Genomic DNA, 12,231 nt, shown 5'->3' on the forward strand with positions numbered 1-12,231 from the left:
ATTTTATCACACTAAAATCATGTTAACACACATATTGTTTGTGTCTTGTGGCTATACTTTTGAAACAGTGAGGATTTTAACGTTTACGGATTGGCCCCCTTCACTTCCATTGTAACTGCCTCTCTGTACACCATATTTTTTTTCTTCTCTTTTTAAAAGGAGGGGCAAGACAAAATAAATTTTTGTGTTAATCAAGATTTTGCCACAAATGCTGTTGATTGAGCTTAGCTTGTATTGAAACCGAAATAAAAAATAATTTTTATGACACTCAACAACTGCACAATTTGAGCCTGAATTTTTTTATCAAACTAACACTTAAATAGCTGTTGTTCTCCATCTGGATTGCTTGTTTTGGTAGTTTTTACATTGCTTCTTAATAAGACCTGAAACAGAAAACAATCATCGAGGTTGCTCAGAAAAACTGTGGATTGATGCACTTTTTGTGAATAATACTAACCATCACAACAGATATTTGGTAGAAAACTTTTTTTTTTTTTTTTGCACTACAGATCAAAACAAGGATTGTTCTTAGTATTATTATTATTACTACATTCGTGAAAATATCAGTATTTGGAAAAAGATCAAAGCAAGCAATTTAATAAGAACCAAAAAACACAGTGACACCTGAACGGATTATGCCTCCAGGGTTTCCAATACTTAAATTAAAAGGTTTCATTTCAAAATGAACAGATTTACTCCATGAACACTGTAGATCAAAAACAAAAATGTCATCGACTTAAAAGTCCATCCACTTGAAGAAAAGTCCAATGCAAAACGTTGAGGATAAGATGTGCACAGTCAAAGGAATTTATCCAACCCTTAACGGTGGGGCAACTAACACGACTCCATCCCCTCGAACAAACAGCATGGGAATGTTGCGCTTCGTTGACTGTGAAACAAACATAATACAGAGAAAATAGGCATGATAAGACTGTGTTTGCAGGTTTAAACCCTACAACGATTTACATTACAGATTAAAGACTGGGTTAAAGGTGCTGTAAATTAATTCTTCAAGGAAAGGTATACAAAACTTTACTACTCACTGAAAGATATTAATGAAATAAGTGTCCTATAATATCTCACTGGTCTTGGTGACAGCTCTAGACTTTGTAAACAGCAAACAAACATTGGTCCATGGACTGTGGGCAATAGCCGCGTTACCAATATTGGGCCAAATGAGGGCATGCTAGCATGTGCCAGGGTCAGATGCGTTGCCACAGTAACTTCCGGTGCTTCATTGTGCCTGCTCGGAGCTTTCTCAGGGACAGTGGTCTTTGGCCCGCCGATTACCCTTTGGCCAAATGAGGCCAACCAAGAATTGAGGCGGGTTCAATGTCAAATGCAAAGTTTTGCCGAACTTCACAGATTGTGTATCCAGCACACAACTGTACAGGTTTGGGAAAATAATATATAAAAATGCAGGCACAGTGCAAATCAGTTAAAATGGTCAATGGACAAAGCGGTGCCTGAAGAAATTACTTTCCATGGTTCAGTGAACTTTCATAGACTGTGTGCCGAAGCATCTTCCCACTGTTAGTGGAGAGCTGAGTATGTGAGCAGAACGGAGTGGTGTGACACTCCACTCAATAACCCGCTCCACGCACGTGCACTCCGCTAAACCGCTAATGGCCACTAAAGTACCGTTCACGGCCGCTAAAGTACCGTTCACGGTAAAAAAAAAAAAGTGTTTGCTCAAATCCTGCTCCGACATTAAATTTCTCTGTAGTATACTTGATCACAAGCACGTACCCAAGGGGTAGCTACAGTGGCCCGAGCAACTGCTCCTTTGCCCACATGGGCGGAGGTGCCCCTCTGGGTGAAATATAGGCTATAGAGTGACATTTATTAAATTATCCAATGATTAGTAATGTACACATATTACATAATTATTGTGTTTTAGTATATTATATCTCGCCATATATTTTGAACTGGTTTACAACAGCTGTTAGATAATCGGTTCCACTAGACCTTCGTTATCATTTGTAATCAGTCAAATATTTATCTGTTAGCACACATGCCATTGAACATCTTCAAATAATGCCTTAAAAATTTTCTAGACATGCACCGATTGCAATTTTCTTGGCCGATTTCGATTTCCGATTTTTTGCAAGTGTGACCTGCCGATACACGCTTTTCTTTCTAAGAACTATTATTGACCACATATACAAACAAAATCTACCCTTCTTCAATGCTACATTTTATTTTCATAATAAAATAAATGATTAAACATTACAATTTCCCCCAAATTGCACTAAGTTACAGGATCTTCTCTCACTTAAACAACTCTCAAAATAAAGTGCTCTGTGACTGGAAAAAGGTAGAAATAACAATTAACTGCAAATGAGTTGCTTTATATAACAGATGTCATTTTCCACTATTTTTATAAATGGACATTTTTCTCTTTATTACTCATCTAACAAAACAATTCCAAAGATCTGAAAAACTGAAGTGTCCAATACGCTCAACTTACATTAGATGTACAAATATCAGTTGTTAAACTGAGCACTGCTTCTGGGAACGGCTTGCATACCTGTCAACACTCCCGTTTTTCCCGGGAGTCTCCCATTTTGTTATTTCTCCCAAACCACGTTATATGAATATTCAAATCAATATATTATTTCAAGGTGGTCCAGTTGCCAGATCTTGAATGAAACGCATCCTACTCACACAATCGACACGTCATACAAATTACAAATCATGTATGACCTCAATCTGGCAACCTACAACCCCATATGCGCTGTTGATATCTGCGCAGGCAGTAGACGCGGGATGTTAAATCAAGCACCACTGGTAGAGGGGAGGAGAAGACTCTGCAGGTGCTCCGGTGATAAAAAACAAAATATAAAATGTACATTTAACAACAGCTGGATGGAAGAATTGAATTTCATATCCCGAAGCCATATCAACAATGCCCACGCCTTTTGCAGTGTGTGTCGCACTGATTTTAATATCGGACATGGTGGGAAAAATTACGTTACTCAGCACATTAAATCACAACGGCACAATTTCTACAGTATTTAGCCTGCCTCTGCCATCCAGCACCCCACTTCCCCTCTCCCGGATTTGTGTACCCAAATGTTGACAGATAACAGGCTGCGTGTGTTACATGACACGAGATTAAACAACTCGGGCAACGCGACGTCGGAAAGTACCTCCTACTCTGTATCGAGGAAATTTATCAGATTTCTGATCCCTCTGTCCTCAACTATAGAGAACAGCTGGTCATCCACGGCCATGAATTCCATAATTTTCCTCGTAATTGCTTTGGTCTTTTCGCTGCTCATTCCAAGGATAGGAGAGGCTGCTGACTTGTGGCTGGCTCTGAGCTCTGGCTAGCTTTAGCCGCTTTCACTTTTTAGCTTCTTTTTTAAAATGGGCATGTTCAGCTGGGTGATGGTGTTTTAAATGTCTAATTAGGTTTGTTGTTCCGAAAGTTATTGTGGTGGTTCCCCCACGGTTTAATTTAGCCTTACAATTATTACACATTTCGAACTTTATGTATTCTTCACTCACAGTGAAGATCTTCCACGCCAATGACATGTTTACATGCGGCTGTGACGTTATTGCCTGCGCCGCTGGCAACAAAACGGACCGGCTTGGAATCGGTAAGACGTGAGGCTGACTGGCCGGTTACCGGTCCGGGCCGAGCATGTGGAAAATCGGCTAATTCCGGTACCTGGCCGGTCAATCGGTGCATCTCTAATTTTTTCAGTTCTAAATGACCTTTATTTATCATCAAACTTGCCTCTACAATAGGGCTGCAACTAACATTTATTTTTATAAATCGACTAATCTAACGATTATAAGAAAGATTATTCAACTATTCGGGCAAGTATTGCAATGATTAATCATTAGTAGGGATGTCCCGAAATATCTGCTGACACAGAGTCCCGATCCGATCCTTGTATTTGTCTAGACTCTAGATAGAGCTGCAGAGTTTTTTGGTTTGTAAACAAAGTAACTAAAAGATTTCTTCAGCTTAATGCATTTAACTTAGTGCAGCTAGCATTTTTATAAAACTCAAATATAAAATCAACTTCTAAGAATGGTGTAAAAGCTTATTTTAACTTTAAAATTCAGGTACAAAAATACATTTCTGTATGGATGAATATAATCTTACACGCATTTACAAATGGTGTAAATAGCTTGGACTTAAATAGTCACAACAAAACATTTATTCTATAAAAACAAATTCAAACAGTTACACTTGAACAGGCCCAAGTTCAACAGTAAGGAAACGGTTATTAATAGTTCTGTTGTCAATATCAAAATGCCAGTGACATACTGGCAACCAGTAAAAACCATGAAAGCATCACAGAGATCCATTAAAAAATAAGAAAAATATATAACAAGCTCTAAAACTGCTCCAATGAGAAACCATTCATATCTATGGTCTATTTTTGAGTTTTGCTGTAACACAAATCGCTAATTAATAAGCAAATGCATGAAGATGCAGTGTAGTTATTGAAGGTTAAACAGTTATATTTATTATTAGTGGTATTGTGACCAACATCTGATTTAAATTGGGATGAGTGACTGATGAGATATTGAGAGCACCTGAATAGTGCACGTCTTTGACTGACACAGAGAGCGCTCATGTTAAAGAGAGTAAAGCTAAAAGCACTCATGATTGCTCAAACAGTCTCTATCACTCAACACAATGTCTGATTGTCACAACTCGTGTCATGTATCATGTATTTGCATGTTTATTTGTTGTTTAATTTGTTTTTAAACCAGTTAGCAGCCTCTATATCTTCTTCCTGTTCACTGTGCAACAAGTCCGAATAACTGTAACGACTCTAGAAAATGGGCAAATTAATATTCATACACGTGTAATTCTTACACATTTTTAAAAACAAACCTTTACTTTATAAGAGAGACATCTCTAATCATTAGCTCTTAACAGACTATTCAGCTTGTGAAATATATATATATATATATATATATATATATATATATATATATATATATATATATATATATATATATATATCAAAATTCTCCAATGGCAATTTTTTCCTCTGCAGTATAGCTGCTAAAGAAAATGTACATGAGGAGTTTTAGATATTTATATTAGAAAACAAACCAGAGCTTCTTTACAGAGCTGCGTATAGACGATATTCTTCACCATAAGATAAACACGTGACACTCATATTATAATTCACTATAACGCGAACAATCACTTTAAACAAAATCTAGCTGCAGCAAGCGTGCGCCAGTGATGAGCATCTCCGCGCGAAACAGTGTATCAGCTGGGAGAAGTTTGAAACTCTCTCGTGCAGTTTTTCACGCGACTTATAAGCACAGGCCGCACAGACAAATGCCATTTTTCTGAGTTTGTGCTTATTTATAGCCCGCTTCCTTATTATTTATTATAGGATGCATTAAATACAGTAAATTACAGCACAGTGTTTCCTTTTTAGATGCTCTGACAGGCATGTTTTGCTCAAGCGTAACACCAGGTATGGCTCTGCTTTATTTCACGCCAACACTGCTCACTTATTTTGCATTTTTGTATTATAACACTCTGCGATCTACATCACCTTAATCGGTTTGGAAAGTTTGGAGTGCATCTGGACTGTGAGCTGTTCTTTCTTCCTCTCCTCAATCAAGTGCGAGCTGCAGTGCTGCTCTCCCGTGTCATCATTTGTGTTTCAAAAGATCTCATGTTGTGTTAAATGAAATCAGACGACTATTCGGGAGTCATTTATGGCAGTAATGAAAACATGGACTGGTACCAGGAAATACAGGTAAAAGTGAAATTCACAATTGTTCTTCAGTTGTGTTGTCTCCATGGAATGATTATTTGGCTACTGTAGATTTGATACATCAGGCTTCCGATTTAATGCTATCAGACTTTGGGCCTGTATATTAAAATGAGAAATTTCTCATCCTAATTTTGTGTTCAGTATTAATGGGCATATTATGTTATTCAGAAAAGAGCAGTGATTTTTATTATTCTCTTTTCAGTATTGTTGCTTGATTAATATTCCCTTCAATTTTATAAGTACGAACAGTATGCAATCTAAAGGACTGTGGATAATAATAATATAATTATTATGTTAGCAGATACTTTGTGCCCTCATTTGTTTTTCCTTGATACATTTAAAGCAGTATAAAGTGAATCTGGACTTTATATGCATCAAACGATCATGTGTTGTGCATGCGCTGTTTATATGTACAGCAGGGTTTAACCATGAATTTAACAAATAAAAATATTCGTCCTGCATTAAGTGAGAATTTGTACAATACAGTATATATATATATATATATATATATATATATATATATTTTTATTAGATGAGATCTGAGAAGTTTAATGATCCCAAAACAAATAAAAATTAATAAAAAAAATGACACTGCCTTTAAGAAAAGTGTTTCAAACATGGCTTTTTTTTCTCTGAGCATGAAAGCAGCAAGCGATGTCGAAGATACTATCCGCAACCGCTAGAGTCAGTTTTTACATTTCACATCGTTATGGTGTGGATTTGAATTTGGGAAACTGACCAGAAGTTTTGTGCACTTTATCCTGAAGCAGAAACCGAAAGAAACAGATGGTCGTTTAAGTGAGATAATTCTGCTATGAAATTCTCTATGTGAGAATGAGAGATCTTTACCAATCAAATACCATCCATCCATCCATCTTCAACCACTTATCCGAAGTTGGGTCGCGGGGGCAGCTGCTCCAGCAGGCGGCCCCAAACTTCCCTATCCTGAGCCACATTAACCAGATCGGACTGGGGGACCCAAAGGCGTTCCCAGGCCAGTGTGGAGATGTAATCTCTCCACCTAATCCTGGGTCTTCCCCGAGGCCTCCTCCCAGCTGGACGTACCTGAAACACCTCCCTAGGAAGGCGGCCAGGTGGCATCCTTACGAGATGCCCAAACCACCTCAACTGACTCCTTTCAATGCAAAGGAGCAGCGCTCTACTCCGAGCTCCTCACGGATGACTGAGCTCCTCACCCTGGAAGAAGCCAGCCACCCTTCTGAGGAAGCCCATTTCGGCCGCTTGTACTCACAACTTAGTTCTTTCGGTAATGACCCAGCCTTCATGACCATAGGTGAGGGTAGGAACAAAAATTGACTGGTAGATCGAGAGCTTTGCCTTCCGGCTCAGCTCTCTTTTCGTGACAACGGTGCGATAGAGCGAGTGCAATACCGCCCCCGCTGTCCCGATTCTCCGGCCAACCTCCCGCTCCATTGTCCCCTCATTTGTGAACAAGACCCCGAGGTACTTGAACTCCATCACTTGGGGCAATACCTCCTTCCCTACCTGGAGTACGCTCTCCATCGGTTTCCTGTTGAGAACCATGGCCTCAGATTTAGAGGTGCTAATCTCTAATAATCTCTAATAATTTCCTCATTCTTAACTTTGATTTATACTTTGCATTTATGCAGGCTATAAGTTTTGCAACTTCACTAAAACAATGTATGACCACCCTTAGGCCTATTGCTTATTTCATAGATTCCCAAACCAGCATATACCAAAGTGCATTCTGGGTTGAGCGAGCAGCACTGAGCGGCTTGAGCGAGCGAAAAGGAATCTCCAAAAGGCGCTATCCGTTCAGGTGGAATTATCACCTCTCCGCGCACATGCACTGGTGGAGAGATCATTGTTATTTGAGCACGCTGTGGAGTAATTTGCCCGATGGTGGGAACACAGATCGATTTTGGTCTTGTGGCACAAGGTCCAAGGATATTGGCTAGTTGATAGCCCTGGCTCGCAATGGCCCATTCATGGCAAAGTGGCTAATGAAGTTTTCTGCCCATCAATAATTTTTCCCGTTCTCATTGTTTTGTAGTTGCAGCGAATTATTGAGGCTTAATTCCATTTTTATGCCATCTTGCTCATAACAGTTGAGTGCATTATTTTGCTGCTGTTGATTTTAACCATTTCTGCTTTGGAGTGCTGGGTTTTGGAAAGGGGTCGTGGCTAATCCAACGGCTCAACTTGTGGAAATTCTAGAAACGGCTAAAATCACTTACAGCACCTTTAATCAAAAATACTTTAACGTTTATATCTGCATAGTTTATTGGTTTCTGCATGTAAACGTTCTCATTGATTTTTTATTACTTAATATTCATATGGATGGCTACATTAATATTATCAAGATAATGTAACAGTTGACCAACATATGAATGTATCAAATGAAAAAAAACTGCAATATATAAAATTACCTTGTAAATCTCCTCATACGTCTCCTCATCAATTTCTACTGTCGTCACTGTCTCTTCAACATCTCCGAGGATCATGTTTAAGTGCTGGTCATAGGCCTGCATTCATAAAAATATGTTTCTTGTTCATTAAAATTATATATCTTTACACCCCTACACAATACCATATGGTTTATAAGATTTAGCCCCTTGTGACAACTAGCCCAGGAGTCCGCTACATCATATGGGCCAAAACAACATATTATGGATGCTGTTAAAATGTAATTAATGCAAAGACCGGGGGTATTTTCATCAATAAGCAGAAATAATCAAGCAGCTTCAATCTCACATGCAGTCTGCCACGCAGCTCTCTGTCATTCCTCATCTTCACATAGATTCTCTCATCCAAACTCAAACGGATGAGATCCAGAGGCTCTTCCACAGTGTTGGTGGCCTGTGGCTGTAAAAGATTCATTCATATTAGAAGCATAATACAAATTTGCATATATACACTGGGGGCCAAACGTTTGGAATAATGTTCAGATTTTGCACTTATGGAAAGAAATTGGTACTTTTATTCACCAGAGTGGCATTCAACTGATCACAATGTGTAGTCAGGACATTAATAACGTGAAAAATTACTATTATAATTTGAAGACATTTTCTAAACATTTTAAACTACTTCAAAGAGTTCTCATCAATAAATCCTCCACGTGCAGCAATGACAGCTTTGCAGATACTTGGCATTCTAGCTGTCAGTTTGTCCAGATACTCCGGTGACATTTCACCCCACACTTTCTGTAGCACTTACCATAGATGTGGCTGCCTCACGCACCTTACAGTTTAGCTGATCACACAAAAGCTCAATGGGGTTAAGATCCATAACGCTCTTTCCAATTATCTGTTGTCCAATGTCTGTGTTTCTTTGCCACTCTAACCTTTTCTTTTTGATCTTCTGTTTCAAAAGTGGCTTTTTCTTTGCAATTCTTCCCATAAGACCTGCACCCCTGAGTCTTCTCTTTACTGCTGTTGTACATGAAACTGGTGTTGAGCGGGTAGAATTCAATGAAGCTGTCAGCTGAGGACATGTGAGGTAGGGCTGGGCGATGTCCCCTAAATTGGCAGTTGAGGATGTTGACAGTAAAACATCGCGATGGACGATGATATCGTCGGTGGGGGTGGGTATATAATTTCATATCATTTTCAAAAATTATATGAAAAATTATAATTTCGTTATTTTACTAACCCAACTAATGACTCGTCGGTGCTTTATCAGTAGGTTGCACGACACGAAGCATTTTTTTTTTAGCTTTCACTTAAGAAGAGTTGTGCACTATTTATTTTAATATATCTCTTTACATAAATACTATTTTCCACTTAAAAACTATAATTTCGTTATTTTACTCACTGATGAGCAAAAGGTCGAGGCAGAAATGACCATGTACCTGCAGGAAATGGCCATTGATGGGGAAGAGGACCCGCTGACTTGGTGGAAAACGAACGACAAAAGGTTTCCGTTCATGGCAAGATTAGCACGGAAATATCTGCATATATGCTACCAGTACTCCATCAGAGCGGGTCTTCAGCACAGCGGGTAGTGTAGTTACTCCAATCCGCAGCTTATTAAAACCAGATAAAGTGAATATGTTTGTATTTCTGGCCAGAAACATCAAAATTTAAACATGGTCTATGGTGAAAGATATTAGACTTCTTTACGCATTTTTCGCCATCCGTTGCGGAGCTTCGATTTTGCATATTATTTTTTAAAGGGGTCATGACATGAGAAACCAAATTTGCCTTGATCTTTTGGTATATAAGAGGTCTTTGTATCATTAAAACGTCCTGCAAGTTTAATATTTTAAGACGTCCTCCCCATTCTAAACGAATCATTTATTTAATCAAGCTCAAAATACAGCTCGTTCTGGATTCATGGTTAGAAGTGACGTGACGGTTAGAAGTGACGTACCAGCGTTTGCATATGACCGCCTCCAGCACAAGATAACTACGCTTTAAGCGCAAGACAACTACGCTCATTTCAGTATCGCCGTCGCCTCACAAGTGTTCAGTCGATGGACAGCGAGCTCTGACAGAGGCTACTTGTGCACAGGAAAATTACGATGCCACACAGATGTGCTGTTCCTAGCTGTGGTCAAACAAAACCTCTGAATAAGCTGCCGAAAGATCCAGACGTCAGGGAAAAATGGATGCAGTTTATTTTTGCGGACGTCCCAGTCACGGCAGTGTTAACTTAAGCGTTTGTTCTGTACATTTTAAGGATGACTGTTTTGAGAACAAATCTCAATATGATGCTGGCTTTGCCAGAAAACTGTTGCTCAAAGATAAGTCCGTGCCGACTATTCTGGGAACAACGACGACGCAAACTGTAAGTAATCTATTTTAAACTTTAAACTACTTTTTAAAGCGCAATTTCATTCATTATGAATAATCACAGTGTTTTTACTTAGTTTACTTGCATATTGTTCTGGCTGGGAGCGTCAATAATTGATACATAGGCACTGGCGTTAGCCAATCATAACAGTGGGCGTTAACACTGAAGTCTTAAATGGAAAACGCCCCCAAAACAGACTGTTTGAATCAGAGGATGAGAAACAGGGTGGGAAAAGGTCATAAATCACTAGATTTTAAAAGTTTTTCTTAAAAAAAAATATATTAATACTATAATTGCACCTAAGGGAACATAATAATACAATAAAAAAACCCATGTCATGACCCCTTTAAACGTTGCTCTACATCGTGATGTTGGTCAGCCATCACGATGGACGATGATATCGTCCATCGGCACAACCCTAATGTGACGCATCTATTTCTCAAACTAGAGACTCTGATGTACTTATCCTCGTTTAGTTGCACATCTGGTCTTTCACATCTCTTCTGTCCTTGTTAGAGCCAGCTGTCCTTTGTCTTTAAGACTGTAGTGTACACCTTTGTATGAAATATGCAATTTCAAGCATTTTATATCCTTCATTCCTCAAAATAATGATTGACTGACAAGTTTCTAGAGAAAGCTGTTTCTTTCTTTTTTCCTATTTTTGACCTAATATTGATCTTGAGACATGTCAGTCTATTGCATATTGTGGCAACTCAAAAACGAACACAAAGACAATGTTAAGCTTTAATGTAATAGCTTTCAGCTGTGTTTGATTAAGTGATTTTCTTGTACCAAATTAGCATGATTATTCAAGGATAAGGTGTTGGGAGTGATGGCTTCTGTCTAGATTTGATCAAAAATGACTTTTTTCAAATAGAGATGGTGCAGTTTTTCAGTTTTTTCATTGTAATAACTTTCAGCTGTTGATATAATGACAAGTGATTTTCTAGTACCAAATTAGCAATTTATCATGATTACTCAAGGATAAGGAGATGGAGTGATGGCTGCTGGAAATATGGTCTGTCTAGATTTGATCAAAAAAGGATTTTTTTTTTTTTTTCAAATAATGATGGTGGTGTTTTTTTACATCAGTAATGTCCTCACTATACTTTGTGATCAGTTGAATGCCACTTTGGTGAATTAAAGTACCAATTTCCTTCCGAAACAGCTAAATCTGTACATTATTCCAAACTGTTGGCAGCCAGTGTGTATATGTTATATTATGCATAATCTACAAATATAAGGTCTTGTATAACGTACATGTAGTTAAAAGATATCGAAATCGTAATGCAAACGCATTGCCAACGATACAATTCGCAAATATAAACACACGTTAAAACAAAAAGCAAACCTGCTCAGCTTCGTCCGCCATGTTTCAAAGTTACCCGAAATGCACTACTTCGTGCACCAGCAAATCACTGGGCGGCAAATGTGAGTTTTTCCTGTGAACCATAAATGTTTATTCCTCCAGGGGGCGCTTGTTGGATAAAAAAAAAAAGCCGAATCCTCTCAAGATGTTTTTTTTTTTTGGCTTATTGAAGAAATTTCTACACTAACATATAAACATTTTACAAATAATTAAATCCAAAGAGTTGTACTTGATATATAAATTGGTATCTGTCTAGGATATCGCAATGAAATTCTTAAAAAAATAAAAATAAAAAATCCTTTACCATTAATCACAAAC

At 38.2% G+C, this 12,231-nt stretch overlaps 1 protein-coding gene across 1 annotated transcript; it reads right to left on the reverse strand.

The window, feature by feature from the left end:
* Window positions 1–452: 452 nt before the first annotated feature.
* LOC127641335 (U6 snRNA-associated Sm-like protein LSm3) lies at window positions 453–11,964 on the reverse strand. Its single transcript, XM_052124297.1, has 4 exons — window positions 11,896–11,964; window positions 8,505–8,615; window positions 8,180–8,275; window positions 453–889 (listed from the first exon to the last, which is right to left on the reverse strand). The coding sequence occupies exons 1-4, from the start codon at window positions 11,914–11,916 to the stop codon at window positions 809–811; spliced, it is 309 nt and encodes a 102-aa protein (XP_051980257.1). The 5' UTR covers window positions 11,917–11,964; the 3' UTR covers window positions 453–808.
* Between the last annotated feature and the right edge of the window lie 267 nt (window positions 11,965–12,231).

Source organism: Xyrauchen texanus, chromosome 50, assembly GCF_025860055.1.
Source record: "Xyrauchen texanus isolate HMW12.3.18 chromosome 50, RBS_HiC_50CHRs, whole genome shotgun sequence".
Classification (NCBI taxonomy): Eukaryota; Metazoa; Chordata; class Actinopteri; order Cypriniformes; family Catostomidae; genus Xyrauchen; species Xyrauchen texanus.